The sequence below is a fragment of the Mytilus trossulus genome, chromosome 7 (assembly GCF_036588685.1).
Source record: "Mytilus trossulus isolate FHL-02 chromosome 7, PNRI_Mtr1.1.1.hap1, whole genome shotgun sequence".
NCBI lineage: Eukaryota > Metazoa > Mollusca > Bivalvia > Mytilida > Mytilidae > Mytilus > Mytilus trossulus.
Window position 1 is genome coordinate 48858078 of NC_086379.1, and position 26162 is coordinate 48884239.

The 26162-nt window shown below is 33.4% G+C and overlaps 1 protein-coding gene across 1 annotated transcript; it reads right to left on the bottom strand.

Annotated features, from left to right (window-relative positions):
* Positions 1 to 1655: 1655 nt before the first annotated feature.
* LOC134725208 (uncharacterized) lies at positions 1656 to 21772 on the bottom strand. The gene is made up of 10 exons (XM_063588850.1): positions 20912 to 21772; positions 19602 to 19809; positions 18245 to 18549; positions 17477 to 17614; positions 16829 to 17026; positions 15915 to 16027; positions 9823 to 10274; positions 4748 to 5441; positions 3358 to 3652; positions 1656 to 2688 (listed from the first exon to the last, which is right to left on the bottom strand). The coding sequence occupies exons 1-10, from the start codon at positions 21119 to 21121 to the stop codon at positions 2269 to 2271; spliced, it is 3033 nt and encodes a 1010-aa protein (XP_063444920.1). The 5' UTR covers positions 21122 to 21772; the 3' UTR covers positions 1656 to 2268.
* Positions 21773 to 26162: the final 4390 nt, after the last annotated feature.

Sequence of the window (26162 nt, forward strand, 5' to 3'; positions counted from 1 at the left end):
GGTAGTGATGACCAGACGCATAACTTAAAAAGGGGCGAGCTTCGCCTTGGAAGTAATGCCCAGGCGCTGGACTGAAAAAAAGGGGCGACCTTCACCTCAGTAGTATTCCTAAGACGCTGAACTTAAAAAGGGGTCGACCTTCACCTCAGTAGTATTCTCAAGACGCTGAACTGAAAAAAGGGAGCGACCTTAACCTCAGCAGTGATGACCAGACGCTTGACTGAAAGGAGGACGAACTTCTCTTTCTCTAGTTTTCTCCTCGATAGAAAAAAAATCTAGTTCCACCCTTCATATATATATATATATACATGCCATCATTCTTTTAATTTTACATACATCTTACATTTCTTTTATAAACAAAACACCTTGTACAACTGAATCTATATACATGTGTACATGCAATGAAACAAACAATGTATGTTGACTTATTTATCTATCTTTTATTCAGACTTCAAATTGTTTAATAAATTTTACCCTTGTCCACTATTTTTATATTTAAGAACCTCTCTTTTCTTTAATTTCAAAGTCTATTTTTTTCTATTTTTTTTAATCTCCATTCTGAAAACCCTATCGAGACCCTCAGATAGTGCATTGTCATTATTTTGTTTGCTTCTGATAGCCTTTACATCATATGTCATATGCTGATAAAATAAGAAATAAAAACTTTTAAAATCCTTATGTTAAAGTCGCCCACTATGATTCCTCTCAGTGAAAATTAGTTCTTGCATGTATAGAGATATATAATCAGTATTGGAATCTTTCGGTAAATGCATGACATGGCTTATCGAAATCAGGTGAAATCGAGATCGGGAGTCGGTTTCGCAAAAAAACTTAGCCTGGAACCTGTATCTGGGTTTCCCATTTAAGGTTGAACATGCTCTTAAGATAATAAGACGATGTATTAAATATTTCCATTTTGCATGTGTTGTAGAAGTGTAGAGCGTTGCAAAATCATAGGTTTTGATATTCGTTTTGCTCATTGTTGAATGTCGTGTATATATATATATATATATATAAGAAGATGTGGTATAATTGTCAATAAGACAACTCTCAAAAAGGGACTAAATGACACAGAAGTTAACAACTATAGGTAACCGTACGGCCTTTAACAATGAGCAGAGAAGTGTGTGTTTTTGTCGTTGTCCTTTCAAATCGGACTTTGGTAATAAGTATTCTCAGGGTGGGAATCATACCATGTTTTCTTTTTTAAGAGTGTGATAATGACATCAAAATAAGTTACCGCCTATTCGGTATGGGATTTTCTCATTGTTGAAGGCCGTATGCTTACCTATATAATTGTTTACATCCACTTCATTTGAATTTCGATGAAAAGTTGACTCATTGGCAATCATACCACAGCTAAAGATACCAAAGGGAGTTCAAACTCACAAGTCAAAACTAAACTGACAACCCCATGGCAAAAAAAACAAGAAAAAAACAAACAAACAAACAAACAAACAAACAACTGTTACAGTACACAAAACACAAAGTAGAAATCTAAAGACTGAGCAACACGAACCCCACCAAAAACTAGGGGGTATCAATGCTGATTTCAAGATTCCTTTTTACTACATTCAAGTAAGCAAAATTGGATATAAGATGTCTGTAAATATATGCAGACATGCGGGTATAATTTGTTCATGGAATAGAATTATATTTAAATTTGACCGTCTATATACATAATAAGATCGATTTAAAAACATCGAGAATGCATTTACATACTATGTTTGATCAGTTTAGATAATATACTGTTCCTAGTTTTAATGCCATACTTTATACATGTAATGTATTAGACATAAGTATTGCGTAGATTTGGCATTATGTTTATCCTGTTATCGATTACAAAATTTAGTTCTTGAATAGTGTTTTTGGTGCGTATTTCCCTATGCTGACATTTGATTTTGATGATTGTCGGTATATATATATACTAGTATATATCACGCAAATCGACTTCAATAAAAAAGCTCATAAAGTTTTAAAAAAAAATGTAACGATTTACAATGAATTCAGTTCTACATCTTTCTGTTCGAGAACAAAATCAAAGAAAGAAATTAAACATCTAGCATCCGGTCTGGCTTCTGGATCATTATGCCAGCATCTTATCATCACGCTCTTCATGTCGTCTGGTGGTGGACAGTAAATTATTAATGGCGGACGAAGTCCTTCCATCCGCGACAGAGAGTTTTACTGAAGAATGCAATAAAGTTTTCATATAATCGGACGCTTCGTAACATAACATGTGATGATTTAAAAAAAAAATGTTACGATTTACAATGAATTCAGTTCTTCATCTTTCTGTTCAAGAACAGATTCAAAGAAAGAAACCAAACTTCTAGCATCGGGTCTGACATCCGGGTCATTATGCCAACATTTTATCATCACGCTCTTCATATCGTCTGGTGGTGGACAATGAATTGTTAATGGCGGACGAAGTCCTTCCTCCGCGACAGAAAATTCTACTGAAGAACGTAATAACGTTTTCATATAATCAGACGCTTCGTAACCATACCAAATTTCCCACAATAAGATTCCAAAACTGTATATGTCTGCTTTTCGGTCATAGCATACATCCTGTTTCAGGACTTCCGGTGCCATATAAATTGGAGAACCAACAGCAGATGCAGTAATGTCTATTTCCGCTTTTGTCAGACCAACGTCCGACAATTTCACTATATTTTCTTTAGTTACCTGCAACAGATAGCATTTTAGCTCAAGTTAGATATTGAAAGCATTTGGTTCGAAATTATTTCAATTACTAAAATAAATTTAAAGCACATCTTTAACATATCATTATCAATGGTATATTTCAACACCTTACTATACAAGACAACCCGGAGAGACTTGAAAACTTCCTTAAATTGGTTAAATCTTATTTTGGCTTGTTTTTCTCTTTCCAGTTTTTGTATTTTTACTTTCTTTGTTGAATGCTTGATTTGTTATGTATTTGCCATGCCTCACTATATAAATGTAAGATGTGAATTAAGGTTTATTGGATGCAACCGAATATAACTGAAGACTGTGGATTGAACTTATAAATTGATGCAATTGTTGTTTCAATCTTCGTTTAGTTTGTCGTTTTGAGTTTTAGTTAAAAACTTTCAAAAGGACAAATGGGTCAGACGCAAGTTTGACAGTTTAGTAACATCTTCTCCAAGACGTGTCATTTACCCATGAAATGTAATTCTAGAAATATAATTTAAATTCTAAGCTTCCTTGCGCTTTGTCTAATCAGAAACCTCCATAACAATGACGACCCCATAATAAACCACCATTTATTAAGTTACCAATAAAGTCAGTGACGGATCTAGAAATATTCCCCTCCCCCTCCCCTAAATTCACATCTTTAAGTATACATACCAAAATGTTGGCAAGTTTTAGATCCCGATGCACAAGACTTTTCAAATGAAGGTAACTCAGACCTTCGCATATCTGTGTAGCATATCTTAACGATATGTCCATGGACGTGTGGTACTCTGGATCATTTGAATGACATTTTCCCGCGTTTTTAAAGTCAGTATTTATCACTTTGTCTAACAATGTACCAGAGCAATATTCCATAATAAGTGCCAACACTATAACAGTCTTATCACTTCGCTTGTGGTGCTGTATAGTAGAACCGTGGTATTGCACAATATTAACATGCGAAAGATCTCTGAAATAGAATAAGCAGTACAGAAGGATTATCAACGGATAGTTACTAAATTGGAGGTAACAACATAGAAAAAAAAGAAAATGATAAAATAATATCCTAACAAATAAAGGCATCAGTAGTATACCGCTGTTCAAAACTCATAAATCCATGGACAAAAAACAAAATCGGGGTATCAAACTAAAACCGAGGGAAACGCATTAAATATAAGAGGAGAACAACGACATAACACCGAAACGTAACACACACAGAAACGGACCAAGCATCAGACAAAACACCACGAGAATAACAAATATAACATGAAAACCAAATACATGAATTTGGGATAGACAAGTACCGTGCCACGTCTTATCTCAATATCACAAAACCAACATCAGCAAAAAGCATTAGAAAACAAGAATGTTTCCCAAGTACACGGGTGCACCCATCCGTACCATCAGGTTCTATGTTCAATGGACCGTGAAAATAATGTAAAATCTCTATTTTGGAATTAAAATTAGAAAGATTATATCTTAAGGATAATGTGTACTAAGTTTCAAGTTGATTGGACTTCAACTTCAACAAATACTATACCTCGACCAAAAACTTTAACCTGAGGCGGGACAGACGGACGAACGAACGGAACGACGCACAGACCAGAAAACGCAATTTCCATATATGGGGCCTAAACTGATAATGCAATAACCTCAAAAACCAACACCCGCCAAAATAATTTAGAAAAAATAAGTTTCAATGATCTTCAATGGTGATTGCTGTTTGATAATTCATATAAAGAGTTTATTTCTTTTCGTTAACTCTGCCTTAAATTAAGAGTACACTTAGTTGGGTAATTGTATTACTAACAGCTTCAGATATTGTCAAATAAAAAACCTTTTACTGCCGAAGACTTTTACACAGCTCTATCATTATATTTACTCCTAGAAACGCTTAACCTGAATAATCCAGTCGTTATATTTCACTCACTTCGATCGCTGCATTGATATTACTGTAAGGGGGCGCTAAGGGAGTCAAGTAACGCTATCAATTTATCTACATACAACTGATGCCCGAAGTACATACTCACAAAATAATGCACCTACTTTCGGTACGCCTACATACCTTAGCGTTCTTTCTTCCAATAGTATATCAGATACGTTATTAGCCTTAAGAGGCGTCCTATACATTTTTACTGCAACTTCCTGGAAATTATCTTCATCATCTTTTAAACGGGACATATATACATCGGCAAAACTTCCACAGCCAATCAGATCGTTCCCATTCCATGTAATATCTTGAAATCGGGAATTTTCTTTCCGTAGATTTTGAACGTAAAACATGTCAAGTTCGCCTTGCAATCTCAGACATTCGACAATTATTTGTGGATACAATTCCTCTAGATTTTTCTTTGATCGAGACAGATCGGTATTCAAATTGTCAAATAATTGTCTATCTGACTGTAATATGTGTGGTATCTTTCCTTCCAGTACCGTTATACTAGAATCGAATCTTTGTAAATATAAGTTCACATTTTGTTCTAATTTCCCATTTTCCCGCAGCGATTCAACAAACAGTTTAGATGCCTCTTTCATTTTGTGTTGACAATTGTCCTTTTTATAAGATTTGAATAAATTTTTCACCGATTTAGAGCTAATATCTAGTGTTTGATCAAGACAAACGATAGTCCCAAGACTTTTTCTATTCATAACTTTATTTCTAGAAGCGCTGGAGAATAACTGTTGAATCGATTTCGTAGGTGCCTTTACTGAGGTATGAAAGTTATTCACAGCTTTCATATCTCCTCCCAGCATTACCCCTGAAACGAAAAAGGAACTTTTAAATACTTATATATTTTTCTTGTCAGAGATCCAACTATAATTATAACTAGAACCATTCATTTGAATTAATAATAATAATAAAATTAGATGTGTCAGAACGTCTTAAAAAGTTGAAAATTCTACATACCGGTCTGTATAACTGTGATTTTCAACAATTTATCAAAATCCAAAGACCGTAATCATTCGTTAAAAGTTAGCGGAGCAAAACTAAACTTACTCCTGATTTGTAACTCATCACGGTTAACTCACATACCAAAAATCAGCCCAATATCTGAAGGCGTTTAGAAAAAAATTTGGTAAAACTGCGATTTTCATCAATTTATTAAAAAGCAAAGCCCGTAATTTCGGCAAAAATTAGCAAAGCGGAACGAAACGCAAATTTGATCTGTAACTCATCATGGTTAATTCACACATAAAAAATCAGCCAAATATATCAGATATTATTATTATTACAAGGCATTTTTATAGCGCATTATATAAATAAACAGCTGCGCCATGAGCGCATGATACGCCCGACGTCTTGTGTGGCAGTTTTTCATAAATAGTTTCTTAAAGTTTTAAGCAATAACCATTTATTGTTTTTGAGACACGGCGGGACATGTGACCCCCCCCCCCCTGTTTTTTTTATTTACAAATATCACTTAAATATAATTTTGAATCAAACCAAAAAGTATATAGATCTTTGGATTAATATAACAAATAAGTGTGTACAGTTTCAAGCAAAAATCATAAATTGTTTTTGAGATACAGCGCAACATTTATAAAAACCCTCCCCTTGAAAAATACTCAATAACTCAAAAATAAAATTTTGAGTCATCACCAAAAAGTATACAGATCTTTAGATTAATATAACAAAGAAGTGTGTAAAGTTTTATGCAATAATCATAAACTATTTTTGAGATACGGCACGACATGTAAAAAACCCCTTCCCCTTTTTTTACAAAATACTCAATAACTCAAAAATGTAATTTTGAATCATCACCAAAAAGTATACAGATCTTAAGATTAATATAACAAAGAAGTGTGTAAAGTTTTAAGCAATAATCAAGAATCGTTTTTGAGATACAGTGCGACATGTGAAAAAAACACACCCCTGTTTTAGTTACAAAGTGTCGTAACTCAAAAAGTTTAAATTTTATTTTCACCAAAAAGTATACAGATGATTTGACCATCATAAAAAACAACTATATTAAGTTTCATGAAATTTAGATAAGTCGTTCTCAAGTTACGGTGCGACATGTTTACGCCGGACAGACAGACGGACAGACGGACGGACACCGGACATTTGTATACCATAATAATTTTTGACGGGGGTATAAAAATACAATTACTCTAAGCGCTTTACATGTACACACACGAAATTACAAAATTAAAAATATACCGAAATATGTATAAAGCATAAATCAAATCAACTATAAAAAGTTAAGACTCCAGCAACTTAAAATGACTTAAAAGAATTATTAATGAATAAGTAAAAAATTGAAAATTCGTTATCTTAATTAAATATTTCTAAAATTTGCTGAATTTTGTATTTAAAAATAAGTTACTAAAATATTCCAGCTTGTAAAGAAATTAAAAAATAAAAATACAAATACAAACGTTATATCAAAATATACAGAAACACATAAAATCAGAATGAAATGTACAAAATATTAAAAATCAACATCAGTCAAATACAACCAATCACAGTTCCAGTTCTATGAGCGATCCACGAATGCAACTTTGAATAGATGCGTCTTTAGTCCTTTCTTAAATAGTTCTAGCGATTGTTCATTTCGAAGATTTGTTGGAAGGCTATTCCAGAGTCCCGGCCGCCACATCGAACCTCCGTTCACCATACATTTTGGTCCGTGCATTTTTGATATCTCAATCAAATAAGCATTTTCAGATCGCAACGATCGTACTGGTTTGTAAAAATGTATTAGTTCACTAAGATACGAAGGTGCAAGTCCATGCAAGGCTTTGAATGCATAAAGCAACAGTTTGTACTGGCATCGGAATTTGAGTGGTAGCCAATGAAGAGTCATAAGTGTTGGAGTTATATGTTCAAACTTCTTTTTGCGGGTCACTAGTCTGGCAGCTGTGTTCTGAACACGTTGAAGTTTGGATAGACTCGAGGCATTCACACCATACATCAAAGAATTACCGTAATCAAGTCGCGACGTAACAAGAGAGCATACAAGAGTTTTGCAAGCATCTTCCGTTATATATGATCGAATCCGTCCTATGTTACGATTCTGATGGAAACAGGATTTGTTATTGCATTTGTCTGTTTCGGCATGCTGAGGGTTTGATCGAGAAAAACTCCCAAGATTTCGAACACATGTAGATTCACTTAATTAGTATAGTTCCGTCAAAATTCAGTTGTAACTTACTAAGACTTTTGACTTTGTGTTTTGGAGCAAAAACAATCAATTCGGTCTTGTCCTGATTTAACTTCAACATATTTGTACACATCCAAGTTTTAATATCTTCCAAACAAGCTTCTAGGCGCTCGGTAATGTCATCCCAGTTATCTAATGGCTCGATGACTTGGTAAATTTGCGTATCATCCGCATAACAGTGGTATGCCATACCATGTTTCTGACATATTTCACTAACTGGGTACGAAAACATGGAGTAAAGTCTCGGTCCAAGCACGGAACCCTCTGGGACGCCATATTTATGAACCATATTGTCGGAGTGAACAGATCCAATGGAGACATTGCGACCTATTAGTCAAGTATGAACGAAGCCACGAAAAGGCTGATCCAGATATACCAAAAGTATATTGTAGACGATCGAATAGAATGTCGTGATCGATCACGTCGAACGCTGCTGAGAGATCCAACATCAGCAATATTACACAAGAGTTGTTGTCGAGTGCGTATGTAATGTCATGATGAACACGGATCAGTGCTGTTTCAGTTGAATGTCCGGTGCGATATGCTGACTGCATATCGTCGTGTAAAGAGTTCAACATGATATGAGATATCTGAAGGCGTTTAGAAAAAAGTCTTTATAATGGTTCAGAATGACACAATCTAATTAAAATTAAATTCTTTAATTGCTCCTGTTCTGATTTGTCGCGCATCATGTCAGAACAGGAGCAATTAAAGGATTTCATTTTAATTAGATTGAGAATGACGGAATGAGGGAATGACGGACAAGAGTAAAATATATGGCCCCGACAACGTTGTTGCGGGCCCATAAAAAGAGAGAAAAGCCATTATTCCCTTTAAAAGGGCGAAACAACGTTTTAATTGCGTATTTATTATCGATCGGTTGATTGTTAGATTGTGTCCTGCTAAACATCAAGTGACAAATAGTTCATGCTTACTCAAGAAGATGCTGTTTTAGCGCAAGTTTGATAGTCTAAGAGCTGAGGTTAAATACCACTGATTTGGCTGTTCCATCTATTTGTATAAATTCTTTAATTGCTCCTGTTCTGATATGTCGCGCATCATGTCAGAACAGGAGCAATTAAAGGATTTCATTTTAATTAGATTGAGAATGACGGAATGAGGGAATGACGGACAAGAGTAAAACTATATGGCCCCGACAACGTTGTTGCGGGCCCATAAAAAGAGAGAAAAGCCATTATTCCCTTTAAAAGGGCGAAACAACGTTTTAATTGCGTATTTATTATCGATCGGTTGATTGTTAGATTGTGTCCTGCTAAACATCAAGTGACAAATAGTTCATGCTTACTCAAGAAGATGCTGTTTTAGCGCAAGTTTGATAGTCTAAGAGCTGAGGTTAAATACCACTGATTTGGCTGTTCCATCTATTTGTATATTAATTCAATCTAATTAAAATATTGATCTCTGATTACGTTATACTACATATGTAGTATAACGTAATCAGAGATCAATATTTTAATTAGATTGATATTAATTTTATCTACACGTGATATCAAAAGTTTGAATAGTTATAGAGAACGCCAATTTAACTTCTTAAAGGGGGGGGGGTATAGCTCCCCCTGTTTTTGATTAAATAAATGGTTACTCCCTTAGATTTCCTAACATTTCTTATTAAAATAAAAATAAGGAGACTCAGATATTGTATGACTACCAATGAGACAACATTAACAAGATAACAGGTACTAGATAAAATCACCATATGGTCTTCAAAATTAAGAAAAATCCATAACGTATAGTTAGCATTACAAACCCATACCGTATATTAAGCACTACAAATCTATACCGTATAGTTAGCATTACAAACCCATACCGTATATTAAGCACTACAAATCTATTACCGTATTGTAAGCATTAAAAATCCATGGCATGCTTATTCGCTGAAGATTATTTCAGAAACATTTTGAGAGCATAAGTACTCACCCATATCAACATACCCTTCCCCCCTTTTTTCACCTACCTTCCAGTTCTTTAATTCTGTCTTCCATTAACTCAAAATCCTGTCGAAGTTGTTCACTTATCTTTTCCTTAACACTTTTAACAATGCCTTCTGATCGTTCCCAAAAATCGATCTGTGATTTGAATTTCTGTATGATCTGTTCTGATGCCTCTTCGGCGACCTTTCGCCAATTACCGAGAACATCCGGGCATTCATCTTTGTTCCATTCGTCAATTCCACCATCTACCCAGGAAGATCTTAAAAACCCTTGGACTCTAATATTTAAAAGTTTTGCCTCGTTTTTTAGCTGTAGACGTAGATTTGTAATTGCTTTGTGTGTGTTAGTCTCTAGAAGCTGAATACCATTTTTCAAACTTTCTTGCATTTTCCGTTTTTCATCCAGACCTTTTGAATCCATATGTCTAGCAAGTTTTAATGAGTAAAGAACTCTTTTGATCACTTGTGATAAAAAACTGAAAGATATAATGATACATGTATTAATTAGTAATAATTAATGGAATGCAATTGTCCATTGCAAATGTATTGTTTTTGATTGACACTGAGCAAGATTTTCTCTCTCTCAAAGAACCTCAATGTTGGAGGACAAAGTTCAAAATCAACCATTAAATTCAACCTCTAATACTGACCGCTAAACTTTTAGAAAAGTTGTTATCTGAACACAGTAAGATTGTTTAAGCTCTATCAATCTGCTAAAATTCACAAAATCTTAACTAGCGTGCTCATATGAGGATACAATCAGAGATCTTTATTTTAATTAGATTGGAGCTTTATAGTAGGGTGCCCAATCAACAAATATTATCGATTTGCCTTAACGGAATAACATACGGCTATATTTTATATCATTGGAAAGAGGAGAACAATCCTCATCGAAATAGCGTTGTCGTCGCTGTCTACCGTGGTCACAATTTTTTTAAATCAGGGTCAAAGGTCAGAGCAAAAATTCAAGGAAAATGCACAGTCACATTTAGATAGCTTGATTCTCCTAGATCTATGCGTTTGGAGCAAAATAAAAACAATTAATTTATAGAAAAATATCTTTTGTGTCTACATTTAGAACTTATTTTATATTTTTATCCCCAAAAATGACTTTAGATTGACTTTTTTGCATGTAGGGTGCAAATTTGAAATTTTCAAACAGCTGTTAAATAACAGTGACCTTGACCTATTTCAATTTCTAAATTTATTATTTTTGTATTCAATTCGTTACAAGTAATATCTAAAGACGTTTTTTAGATCTTAACTTTAATCTTTTGTTGAAAACAAGATGTGTTTTTCACGTCTTTTGATAGTAAGGTGTTCGTCAATTTCAAGGTAAATATCAAGTTTCTGTTATTGGGTGCGAAATAGTATATATAAATGATTTGTTCTGAAATTAACGTCGAACTTGATTGAATTTAAAGCTATGTGTATAACTTTGCTTTAAAGAAGTAAAATTCACTGCAAACAGAGAAAAGGATGGGGGGGAACAGTTATGAAAACAAAACGTCTATTAGAACAGGTAAAACACCCCTTCTTACTAAATGATCAACAATTGGCTATAATGTTTATAAGTATTCCAAAAATGTAATAAGGGAGAGGGTTATGTACAGCACCGATGTTTTTACAAACAAATGCAAACAAAAAAGGCGTAAGAAACCAAAGGAACATTAAAAACTTATAAAATGAAAACAAGCAGACAACAGTATTGCTAAAACACACACACACAAAAGATCAAATGCAAATAGAAAATTATGATCGAGGCTAGTATTACCTACTACGTTCTATTGTCTCCTGTAGTTTTAGCCCATCAACCACGCCAAGGTCAGAGAACATATGGCAGGGTTTTTTTTTAATTTTTTTTTAATTTACATATCTTTCGGAATCCCCATTAGAAAGATTATTACTATATTTCCAACGATATCAAAATTGATTATATGTTTTATTTATTGTTTAGAAAATATTATGGACTTCTAAATTTTCATTCGATAACTAACAATGATTTATAAGGTACATACAGAAAAATGATATCTTTTGCATCGTCATCTTCGTCGTCATCAATGTTTTTACTGCAACCAGATGAGTATTTACATTTTGGCATATGTCATTTGCCTGACATGGGCATACATCTGTACAGGATAGATTTTGTCGAAGCAAATGCAACCCTTTGAAAACACAGATTCCCCCTCACAAGTACAAACTTATCTTGCAGAAATTCGGATGACATCTGACCTTCGAGATAGACAAGTCATTTTTCTTTTCCCATTCGAACTGAAGAGGAGAATGCTAGGTTAGTTGTGCTATTTTGGAAGATATCTTTACGTCTGGAGTGAAGCGCTTATTTCATATTGTTTAAAAGTAGATTCACAAGTAGGAAATTTGACAAGGGAGAAATTTTAAATTGTAGCCAATTTTACGCTCAATTTGTTTAAGCACAATGATCTATTTTTAGTTTTGACTTGAGATCATCCAACCTAACAACAAGATCTCGAGCTGCATTAATCGATTCATCGATGTCACAATAAGAAAGGTTTGACAAATCGGTGAAATCATCTGGGTTGTCCTTTAAGACTTATAAACAGTTCGCCTACCGATCCTAAACAGGACCGATTACATTGATTGTATCGCATCATGTAACATAATGTGCGGCTGGTACCTTGTTACAAGTGGCAAACCCGATACTTTTACATGTGTCATGGACAGGTAAATAGCGGAGCAAATCTTGTGTGCAAGCTATATTGCCAGTTTGAAACCATACCTCATGCAAATCACAAAATACGAATGGACAACAACTGTCATATTCCTGACATGGTACAGACATTTTCAAATGTAGAAAATGGTGGATTGAACGTGGTTTCATAGCGCTAAACCTCTCACTTGTACTTATGAACCCATAAGATAAGAACATCTGTATCTTGTGACTTTTTTACTAATAGCCTACTCTTGATTCCTTTCACACCGAACTCTTTGTCTACATGTATAGCATGTACAATCATGCGAGTATCTACTTCATCGGGCGTACAAAATAATTCTTCAAACCTGAATACTCCGTCTGAGCTGATTTAGGGTCCTTGGAAGTGTTAAATAGAATATGACTTCTTCATGTATAGTAACTGTTGATATACCATGATGCCGAACAATCAATTCACCAAGAAATCTGATTAAGGCCTGCTGGTTCTCACTGACCCAAAGAAATTTTATACAGTCAGGAATTTGACGACCTTCTATAAATGCCCTGAAACACTTTACAGACGAACAAGAACTTGATTAAGCTTTAAAATAACTGCAGTTGTGTCTGCTAGTGTAAGATTTATAGCAAGAATGATGGTACAACATTTTGTAATCATCAGTACGAAGATAGTCTAGGTCTGAAGCATCGTGCAATATACTAAAATATACATGATCTTTCCGTCCTCCAATAGCCTCGATAAAGCTTTAGTGTTAATTCCTCGCATATTAATAGGCAATTCAGTAGAAGAACCATGACATATAAGTTATAACACACTTATCCCTTTGTATTTCAGTCCTACTTTGCTTAGGGTTTGATTAGCATAGTTTAACAGGACTGTGAATGTGTGCCATATACCGGGTCTGAAACGTGACCGAAGGATTTGTTTTGTATATTACAATTATAACAAAACTATCAATTAAAAGAAAACAATTAAAGTTACAAAAACCAACAAAATGATATTTCAAGTTACAAAACAACGATCTTCAAACAAACTGGACTATCAAAAACAAACAAATTGGCCATACATCAAGCAAAAAAAAGAAATGAAGTTACAATCGTAACTACTCGGCCATTCTCGCTACGCAGTACAATAGCCTCGTATGCACTACGGAGAAATTCTTCTTGAATTGTTGGCCGGAATTGTAGTGATCCGCGACACAAAGAAGTTCTATCCTCCAGGTGGCGCTATAATTTGGTTACATATCACAGTAATCAAGAACTTTAACTCTGCCAAATATTTTGGCGCGAAAGAAGGAGCAAAGTAAATAAGTAATCGTAAAAAAATTGTACCATTCCAGTCGAAAAAATATAAAATTCAATCGGATCGGAAAATTTTCCGGACAGGAGCAAGTTAAATCAGTAGTGGTAAAAAAAATGTACCAGTCCAGTCGAAAAAATATAATTTTGAATCGAATCGGAAAATTTTCAGGACAATGATTCCTCCGCCTAATGCATACGAGGTTATTTCTTCGTGCAACCAGAAAGGCCGAGTTGTTCCGATTGATGAAGTTAGTGACAATTGTCCTAGTTAATGACCTAATAGTGTAAGCTACAAAACGATTAACGACACGAGAAAAGACGTGTTTGAATCAAGACAAAATTATCACTAAATTTGTGTTTTTAATTGCTATTTTCTTTTCACCGATTAACATTACACGAAATATATTTGGCACACATATGAACCATGTCTTATTGATGTAATCAGAGTAAAAATCCCGTGAAAGTAACACGTAATAAAATTGCTTTCGTTGAAAATGTTGTTAATTTCAGCTATAAAAATAGACCTACTAAAATCATGAAATACTTATACTTAAATTATATAAATATTTTTTAGCTTTCTTTATATGAATAATTTGATATTTAAGCTAAATGATAAGTACAATTTGAACAAATAAAACAAAGAGGAATAATTTTATTTTTGTGTTGAATATGACCTGTACTGTACAGTATCTTTGGGTACCATAAGAAACAACGAAATTTTGAAAAACGTGACCACGGCAGCATACGACGACATTCATGATTGGAAAATATAATGATTTTTCAACAGTTTGCATCTAAATTTAGCCGTATGTTCTCCGTTAACTTAAACTCGTTAACTAGGCGTCTTTTTCGATACTGGGCACCCTACTATTAATTATATCATGCATCACAACGATTTAAAAAGAATCTAAAATATACTTGTTTGTACTGCATATTTTAATTTGGTTAGTTAAATAAGATCTAGAAAATCGATCACTCAGCTATCCCTCTAAAATGCCGGCCGAGGAAAGCGAAAGCAAATTTACAGATCTAAATTGTTGGGTTGATGTTTAGACGAGTTGTATATACATAATGTACACAGCCATGTATCACCATCATTACTGGTGATCCGATGGATAAATCTGTTGTAGAGTTGTCACTGACACAGACGTACTTATAAATATAATTATTTTCTGTGACTGTATCTTGCATTAATTTGTAGGATCCTTTACTATAGATAATTGAGCTTATATATAACAATAACATCTGCATGCCTTATATATCATGTACTAGTACTGTAGTACGCCGCCAGATTAAAACTGACGATGAAAGGTAACACACGGTCACCGGAAGCTTTATTTTTGTGAAGCCCAGGTGGTCGTGTGGTCTAGCGGGACGGCTACAGTGCAGGCGATTTGGGGTCACGATATCTGAGTAGCATGGGTTGGAATCCCGACGAGGGAAGAACAAAGAATTTGCGAAAGCAAATTTACAGATCCAACATTGTTGGGTTGATGTTTAGACGAGTTTAGACGAGTTGTATATACATAATGTACACAGCCATGTATCCCCATAATTGCTGGTGATCCGATGGATAAATCTAATGTAGAGTTGTCACTTAATCAGACGTACTTATAAATTTAATTATTTTCTGTGACTGTATCTTGCAGGATCCTTTACATTAGATAATTGAGCTGATCTATAATAATAACATCTCTATGCCTTATATATCATGTACTATAGTACTGCGCTTGATTAAAACTGACGTGGAAAGGTAACACACGGCCATCGAAGTAGCATGGGTTCGAATCCCAGCGAGGGAAGAACAAAAAATTTGCGATAGCAAATTTACAGAATGATTTAACATTGTTGGGACGAGTTATATATAAAACTTTCAGCAATATTTTTCAAACCAGATTTGATTTTTTTTCATATTTCCCCAGCTATTTCAAAAGCCTACTGGATCTTTTTAACACAGCTTCATTAGTATACTTTAAATTTGTGCCTATTTTACAAAAGCATGCTGATATATAATTTTGTTTTTGAAATCGGATTGTATGTGAGGCAAAGATATGTGTATGCAATTGGAAGTGATAAGCTTTTCTTTTAAAGTATAAAGTTAACTATTGCAGTACGTAATTCTTACCAATAATGTATGTTAAAGCCATTTTTCAAACACGATGGAATTACTTTTACAAGTCCATTGTTGATAGCTGTGAAGTCTTCTGGTTCGTCTCCATGTCTTGATACCTTTAACGACTAGATTTGAAAAAAAGAAAAAAAGTAGATTTATTCATTTTTATTAATTTTTTTTTATCAAATTTCAACCTACATTGTGTATTATGAATATGGGTTTCACTTCTTCTCTTACGGTTGACTATATCCATAATACACGTAAAAAATGATTATCATGTCATTATATATAAGAACTATCACTCGGGTTATTTCATAATGGAAATTATTTAGGAAAACTACCTTTAATAGGCTGCTTATTAAAAATATATTTCGTCTGTATTATACAGGAGGGGCCTCAGTGGCCGAGTGGTCTAAGTAGTTACTACTGTAGTCACTAGCCAGTCAATACTGAGGTTGTGAGTTTGAACCCCGCTTGTGCGGCTGCACTCGACTCAAACCTTGAGTAACCAGGATTGCAAGTGTTCCTATCGAAGGTCGGTGGTTTTCTCTGGGAACTGCGGCTTCTTCCACCAATAAGAACTAGCCGCCACGAAATAACCCAAACGCGGTGCTTTTAAAAAAGTGGCTTTTAAACACAGATTATCAAATCAATTATACAGGACCCATAAAAAATAGATGAGGGTCTGGTTAGGGGTCCCTCATTTCTTTACTTTTTAAGTCTCTTATTCTCTATTCTTACCATTTTTGTCCCTTTTCTCTATAATTTAGCACCAAATTATTCACAATTCTCTTTTTATTGCCATTTATTAGGCACTTTTTATGCATCCAAACCTCATAGATAACCGAATTCATAATTATGGTGTAGCGGATCATTACATTTTTTTTTAATCTTTAAAAAAGGCAAATTTGACTGCCAAAATATACCTCTGTTGCTGAAATGTAAAATAACTGGTCCTTCTGTATTCCCGGAAACAACTTCTTCAGTTGTGACAAAGTTGTCTTAGTAAGATCAGATTTGTCAATTTCCGGTACAGTGTCCCATTTGTTGAAGACAAACATAGCAGCATCTGTTGAAAATTCTTGATCACAAATAGATGATGTCGAGCGTAAAAACTGGCGAACCTGTAAATTTAAAAAATGGTCAAATATTTGTTTCAATATTGCGTTAACCATGCATCTCTGATTAATCATACCCTTAAACTATTGCAAGCAATTAAAAGACTATTTGCAAGTGAGAAGTTGAGTTATTACGCGCGACACTTTGGGTGGCCTTACATGTAATTCAATAGAGTCGATATCAAAACATAGGTACACAAAATACAACTATGTATCTTTTGTAGTTTGACTTTCTGTAGCATCCATGACACCTAAAAATGTAAGTTATATACAATCAGCATGCATAATCATCTTATTATGAACAAGAGCATCCCAATCTATCTATACACGGCTAAACCACTAAAAACATCAATTTATATGCCATTAACGTCTGGTTATCCCACTAAATACACTTAGCATATGAGAGAATCCCTACCCCTTTTTGCCCAGCTGGTGTCGTGTTTCAAGTCTACGTACCCTTTTCTGTAAGCCTCCGGCTGATGAACTATTGATGATATAGATAAATCCAGAAACTTTAGATGCATACTTTTCGATCAATGGTACAACATTTCTATTTTCACCTACGCCAGGTGTGTCAATAAGTATTACACCGGCCTGCAAATATACGTCATGAATTAAGAAAGCAATTATTATTTTTCTAATCGTGGAGGAATCATAAAATCACACACGTCAAAATAACCTTTGATGGTATTTTCAGACGCGGCGTATATTTAGAATTTGATTATTTGGTCGGATTATTTCATAGTTAGGTTGAGATTATCCATGATCTATCATACACTATTCGTATGGTTTTGGTTGTTGTCCAATATTTGAAGACTGGCCATGCACATGCACGCGGCACTCAAAATAAAGTTTTGTTAGTATGTCAATTAATTGTTCTAATTGCTTTCTCTTGGCCGTATGCCTTTACTAGTAGAAAGCAGCGAATACAAAACGTGTTCACGATATTATTTAAAATTTACTTTTATCGTTATTAATTGTTTTATTATATCCATTTTTTTCTCCTGTCTAAGCATACATTTACCTTGATAAGTGTGACTTGGATGGAGAGTTATCTCATTGGCACTCATACCACATCTTCCTATCATCTATATTTATTACATTCGGTTTGCTTATTTTTCTTTCTTCATGTATTTAAAATCAAAATAAGGAGATGCTTTGTTTGTTTCTTTAAATTTAACTTATTAATAAATAAAAAAAGTTGGTTATAATATATACGTGTACCTTTTGAAGTTGGCTTGGCCAAAATATTTCAATTTTGTCATAAACAGATTCCCCAGTCGTTGTATCAAATTCTGTTACAAGATTTTGAAACTTTATAAGATTAACCGGTTCTGAGAGATCAATTATTTCTGGTGCGTGTCGTCGTTCATCTTTGACAATTTTGCGATGAATTATTGCAATTCGTTCATTTGCCCTGGATCCCTTTATTTCACAAACAGTTCTTGTGGTAGGAAGACAACCAACTGGTAACAGATCATGGCCAAGAATGAGGTTAATGAAACTACTTTTGCCCGAATTTGTTTCTCCTTGAAAATAAAAAAAATAAAATATAATGATAATGATTTATTCAAATGAATCAACCAAAAACCACGAGTTGTCTCTTGTATACATATATATTATGTTTTTAAGATGATATCTAAAACAAAGTGAAATTAATCCATGTAACGTATATACATGTATCAAATCATACAATATTGTATTTCCTATATATAGAAAGTTTTAAGTTACATAACGTTTATACATGTATCAGATCACACAGGAAGAAATTGTACTGTAAATGGTCATGATCAGACACATGTGAGGAAAATCATAAAATGTAATATGATATTGTCACTTTCCGATTTTATAGATGTCTCATTCTTCTTTTATTTTCTTCCTATGAGCTTTCTCTAATAGGAGCACCCCACTTTTGAGGGCAAGACCAATAAAATTAAACAAACTGTCATACCGATAGAATTTCAACCAATTCTGTATAAAATTATCAACTTGTCAACACTCCAACAAAATTTCATACTTTTGAACTAGATGATCTATCGTCAAGTTTATTTTTTTAAGTGAATTGTGTAATAAATGATTATGTAATATTGAAATATAAGATTTATTCATTACAGGATCTGAAAACAGAATATTTTTTTGTGTAACTATATACACTATTTTTTATTATATTTTCATAAAAATTCCTGAAAGAGGAGCTATGGGAGAAAATAAACGATTTCTTTGAAATAATAGCGAATACAAAAAGTTAATATATCGATGCTTTTTGAGGCTCTTCATGGGTGCACGTGTTTCCAAGTGTCACATAATAACAAATGTTTTGTCAATGTAATAACATAATTTTTTTTTTTTTTTAAACAGGACAATCAAATAATCAAAGATACAGACTTAGATTATCGGATAATCAATTCATCATGAAATATATGCATGGTCTGGTAATAACATAATCACTATAAAAACGGACAAGTAATCACTTTATAAAAAAAACTTGAGGAAGCTCTTCCTTGTTGAGCGTCCAGTAGCAAGTATTACGAGCATTTTTAGGACGAGAATAAAGCAGATAACAATACAATGTTGACAATACCTGTAACAAGTATTGGACATTCAGTTGACCTCAATTTGCTTTTCATTGTTTTCAGTCTGTGGTAAATTCCAGGAATGAAATTTTCTAAATCAGCTTCATGATTCTTCGGTAATTTCAGTAGAAAATTGTCAACGTCTTCGCATTTTTCTGTTAAAACTTGTCGATTTTCTTCGTCAGCTTGCAAAATATCAGTTAAATCATACTGAATCTATGTTTGTAAAAAAAAGCATATATTTTGTATATATTTTAAATTGATTACTCATTTGATTGATTGATTGATTGATTGATTTATTAATTAATGTTTGCTTGAGGTCCATTGGCAAATATTCATGCACGTTTAGGACGAGATTACTCATTTGATTAAATAACAAGTATGTATTAAGTTGATAGATACATATATGTATATTTATAATGTTTTGTTCTTTTGTTGTTGTTTTTTATGATGTATTGTAAAATTATTATGTTAATTTATGTATACCTTCAACCCCATTTGGGTAAAAATGTGCATTTATTTAATAAACATTAAGTTCTTCTGTTAAAGATACAGCTAATGAAAGACTTACATATTCAAGGTGTGTGTGAACAGAATAGGATTTTGTTTGAAGCATGTGGGGCAGGATCAGCTTACACTTCTGGAACACATGAGATAACCCTCATTTTTTAATGGGGTTCGTGTTGCTTAGTATTTGGTTTTCTATGTTGTGTCTTGTGTGCCATTGATTGTCTGATTGTCTTTTCTTTTTTTTTGCCATGGCATTGTTCAGGTTATTTTTCGATCTATGAGTTTGAATGTCTCGGCCTTTGGTATCGTTAGCCCCCTTTTATATTATGTATACAAGCGGAGTACGAAAAGATGCGTCTGAAAATATGTACACTGTAATCGAGAATTAGAAGAAACCATAAAGATCTGGTATTTATTATTTTTAAAACAAAGAATTGAAATTTCCAAATAATAATGCAAAGCCATGTGCCTAATTCAAGAATGAAATAAACCATATAATTTAACCATGATTATAGTATGCATCCTGAATCTGATGTTCAATAGTTGTCGTTTATTGATGTGATCCACGAGTGTTTCTTGTTTCTCGTTTTATATAAAGAATGCAAACGTTGATTTTACCGTTCGAATGGTTTTACACTTGTCATTTTTGGGACCCTTTATAGCTTGTTGTTCAGTATGAGACAAGGCTCCGTGCTGAAACCCGTACTTTGACATATAATGGATTACCTTTTACAAATTGTGACTTGGATGGAGAATTTTCTCATTGGCATTCATGCCAGACATCCTTATATCTATGATCTCTACTAACCTTATTATTGTCTTCCGTTTCGTTTTGTAATCTCCAGTATTCCACAACACGGTTCATAGCGTCGTTTTTATTTTTTATTCCTTTTCGATCTATACCAAAGTCCTTCATAACCTGAAAAACTGTACTCATGTCGGGTATTTTAAAAATGTCCTCCACACTCGAAAGACGCCTGCTGTAACGGTCCTTTAATGGATCTTCCATATCGACCATATCTGTTTTATTTTGTAAAACTATAACCTGATTCACGTTTTTCTCTCAATTCCAATGTTAACACACAATCGAACAGTGTGCATGTGAACAGTGTGTTTTCGATAAGTTCACGTATTTGTAGTGATGGCAGCTTTTGTACAACTTAAAACTTCTTGAAAGAATATAAAATTTGTAATATAATTGCAAGTTCTATTACTACATGTAACTTCCAATACAATGTTCACCGATAAAGTAATCTGATATATTCTGAATACATTTAAATCTGTTCACATTACGTTTAAAATTTCACTATTATTACAGAAATCCGATATCACATCGTATTATGATATTACGTGCAGTTATGTAATATCCGTTACTGCCTTCATGCACTGCTTTATGTCCCAACTGTAAATCCAAATTATTAAAATACCGGCAATGCAATTACAGGAACGTTTCCACGAAAAAGCAATAAAATTTCAATAACAAACCTCCAATTGGGCTTCCCAGTCTATTCATCCCATTCAAAACATTAACACACCTTTCAAGCCATATCAAGTTAAAAAACAGATTTGAATCTAAGATGAACTTCTTTTGTTTAAAAATATGTCCTCTTTAAAGTTGTCAATTGTGTAATCGTCGTTAACCGTTAAGTACACCTCACATACGATTTAAATTGTTATACTTCCGTATTTGAATAAAAGATATATATGCATTATTATTTATTTAATTATAGTGGGTGACTTCAATGTATAGATCTCAGCGGTATTTCTTTTGTGTAATAACACTGCACAACATATAACGTTTATAAATAGGTTGTGTCAGCTTATGAATTCGATTAACATAGAACTTTTAATGTATACAGAACCCTAGGTTTTCTTAATAAATTCGCACCAGTCACATTGCAAATAAAATACTCGACAAACAAAACCTTTATTGACGTTATATATATGCTATTGACAAAGTTATTTGTCTGACATTTTTGTTTTGCTTATTTTATTTTTAAACCAGCTCGTTTGGTTTCCTGGACGTTCTTTCATTTTACACTTTGTTGAAGGCCATACGGCAACATATACTGTATATTCGTTTTTCATGTTTTTAATTATGGTATACCATTATTCTTGGAATTCTCGGGTCTAGGTAAATCACGAGTGTTTAATATTAATGTTCAAACTAAATTTTCTATAGGCCAAATGCACTACGAAAATACATTTTTCTTTAGGCTTAGTGTACCCGGACTTTCGCAAAACCACCTTTTCAAAATCACAACGAATTTTAAGTACTTTTTTCTTAAATACACGAAAACTGTTTCCCTCGCAATACATGTTATGAATCAACAGCTACAATAGTTATCCAAATCAACGTCCTTTTAAACCCTTTTGGCTACTCATAGTTGTCTCACTTGTGGCGAAAAACTTAAGGTTAAACCACGTCTCTTTATTATTTTATATTTTAAAAGTTATTATTTATCGCGCACATGTTATTTTTTCACATACAAAATCGTAAGTATGACACACAGAAGAACACAAGTCTGCAATACATTCAGTAGTTCTCGTTTGTTGGTGTGGTTCATAAGTGCTTGTCGTTTCTCGTTTTTATACGCCCGTCAAAATTTTGACGGGACGTATTATGGTATACAAATGGTGTCCGTCCGTCTGTCCGTCCGTCTGTCCGTCCGTCTGTCCGTCCGTCTGTCCGGCGTAAACATGTCGCACCGTAACTTGAGATTTCATGAAACTTAACATAGTTGTTTCTTATGATGGTCAAATGATCTGTATACTTTTTGGTGAAAATAAGATTAAAACTTTTTGAGTTACAGCCCTTTGTAACTAAAACAGGGGTGTGTTTTTTTCACATGTCGCACCGTATCTCAAAAACGATTCTTGATTATGACTTAAAACTTTAAACACTTCTTAGTTATATTAATCTTAATATCTGTATACTTTTTGGTGATGATTCAAAATTTTATTTTTGAGTTATTGAGTATTTTGTAAAAAAAGGGGAGGGTTTTTTTACATGTCGCACCATATCTCAAAAACGATTTCTGATTATTGCTTTAAACTTTACACATGTCTTTGTTATATTAATCTAAAGATCTGTATACTTTTTGGTGATGATTCAAAATTTCATTTTTGAGATATTGTGTATTTTGTAAAAAAGGGGGAGGTTTTTTGTACATGTTGTGCCGTATCTCAAAAACAATTTATGATTATTGCTTAAAACTTTACACACTTCTTTGTTATATTAATCTAAAGATCTGTATACTTTTTGGTGATGATTTAAAACTTTATTTTTGAGTTATTGAGTATTTTGTTAAACAGGGGAGGTTTATTTTACATGTCGCTCCGTATCTCAAAAATAATTTATGATTATTGCTTAAAACTTTACACGCTTCTTTCTTATATTAATCTAAAGATCTGTATACTTTTTGGTTTTGATTCAAAATTTTATTTTAGTGATATTTAGTTTTTTTTGTAAAAAATAAACAGGGTTGGGGGTTTCACATGTCCCGCCGTATTTCAAAAACAATATATGGTTATTGCTTAAAACTTTCTCAGAAACTATTTATGATTATTGCATAAAACTTCCACACAAGACGTTGGGCGTATCATGCGCTCATGGCGCAGCTGTTTATTATATAGATTAGACCGTGTGATTTCCCGTTTGAATGGTTTCACAAATGTCTTTTTGTGACCCTTTATAGCTTACTGTTTGGTGTGAGCTGGGGCTCTGTGTTGAAGACCTATAACGGTTCCCTTTACACATGTTGACTTGGATGTAGAGTTGCCACTCATACTACATCTTCTAATATCTATCAATATTCTAATAATTGAACAACAGTATGTCGGACTATGATAACCGGCATCTTATGTCTAGTTTACTAAAATACAATTCCAAGCAACAACGTTGAGAATGGGAATGTATTGAAGAGACAACAACCCGAACAAAATGTAGCAGACAGCAGAAAGCTACCAATAGATCTTCAGCGCAACGAGACAATCCCGAAACGGGAGGCGTGCTCCAGCTGTCCCCTAAAAAAAGTGTACTAGTTCAGTGATAATAGACGTCATACGTCATACTATAAACACCGAACTATATAATAAATGAACTAAAATAATTAAATTAAAAACAAGGCCATCGGCTCTTGACTTGAGACAGGCGCAAAAATGCGGCGGGGTTGAACATTTATGAGATCTCAACCCTCCCCTATATCTCTAGACAATGTAAAAAAAATCAACACACAGCAATACACAACGTAAAACTGAGTTTAAAAGAATTCTGAGTCCGATGACAGAATAGGTAACAAAAGAAACTAAACAAAATAACAATGATACATAAGTTAAAAAAGGACTTCTAGCAGTGAGTGGCATGCCAGATCCATAACTCAATTAAAGTGATTGACAGATAATTCCTTCATTATAATTATATGACCGGACAATTGCAATGAAATAGTTTTTAAAAAACATTTTAGTTATTCAATTGTTTTAATGTATATTTAGGTTTTGCATTTATTTTATTATTCTAGACTTTGTCGTAAATTTAGGCATAAGTGTTTTACACGGATTATGTGTCATAATCTTGGACAAAGATCTAAATGCATTTACTCTATTTATTTCATTATTTATTCTCTGTGACAGTTTGGACTACAATTTACAAATACGTGTCGGACACTAATTACTCTTTTAATCTATTGTTATTTCTAATTTGTCATCTGTTATCTTCTTAATCCTTTAATTGCTTGTGCTTATATATATTGTTATTGTGTGTATGTTACTTAACATTTAGTTTGGAGTTTGTTGTTCGGTCTTGCCGGACTGCTAAAATAAAAGTTTTAGGAGCGAAATCGTCCTTCTTGATTTACATTTAGTCGAATAGCCATTTTACCCGGCTATAATTATATGAATGTCAAGCACACAATATACCAAAATACCAAATATAATTTTTGGGATATAGATCAACATTCGTATTGAAAATAATCTCGAATTCGTATTGGAAATCCAATCTTGCATTCATATTGGCAATTAAATGTAACTTAGTATTGCCAATTCAATTTTGCCATCGTATTTTACTATAAATTTGCAATTTAACCATCATTTATGATAGACATATACATATTACAAATCCAGTTATCTCCCGTTCATTAGATAATAATACACTATTTTTTGACTACCTGTCCGTGAGTAAAAATCATGTATTTTCACTTCTACGGACGTATATTATGCACAAAATAAAATCATATATTAAGTACTGCTGCAGTGGATGTTTTCTTCTAGAATTGATATATTGAATGGTAAAAAATGTAAGATATGGACAGTCAACATTATTAATGTTTTAGAACCGACAAAGAAGCAGCAATTATTTGGCATACTATTTTACATAACAAAATCTTATTTGCTTTTTATAATTAGATACGATGCATGTTGTCTGCTTTCTTTTTACGTATTTTAAACCCACTCGCTATATTCTGTTTTAATTTGTTTAATTAAAGAAGGACCAAGTCTTATATATGACTTTGCGGTATCAGGGCGGATAACGCCATTTAAAGTAAAAGGGAGCTTCTAACCCAGGATAATAAGGGGGGGGGGGTTCAACCACATGTCCCAATCCCAATTCAAATGCATTGATCGTCCAAAAAAGGGGGGTTCCAACATCTGGACCCCCCTCCCTGAATCCGCCACTGAGTAGTTTTATAAGCGGATAGAGTAGTTTTAAAAGCGGATACAACTCGAAAGCCAGTTTTTTGTAATTTCTTTAAATGAACATAAATTAGGTTGTTGGTTTTCCTGTTTGAATTGTTTTACATTTGTCATTTAGAGGTCTTTTATAGATGACTATGTGGTATAGCATATTGTTGCAGGACGTACTGTAACCTTTAATTACTAATTTATGTGTCTCTTGTGGAGAGTTGTCTCATTGGCATTCAGACCGCTTCAGGTATGAAAAACACAGTTGAATGTACTTTATAAAATGATATTCGATCATTTCATATTGCTTTAATTTTGTCTTTTATTTAGATAAATAATTGTAGGAAATGAAATGTTAAAAAAAGGTTAAACTTTACTAC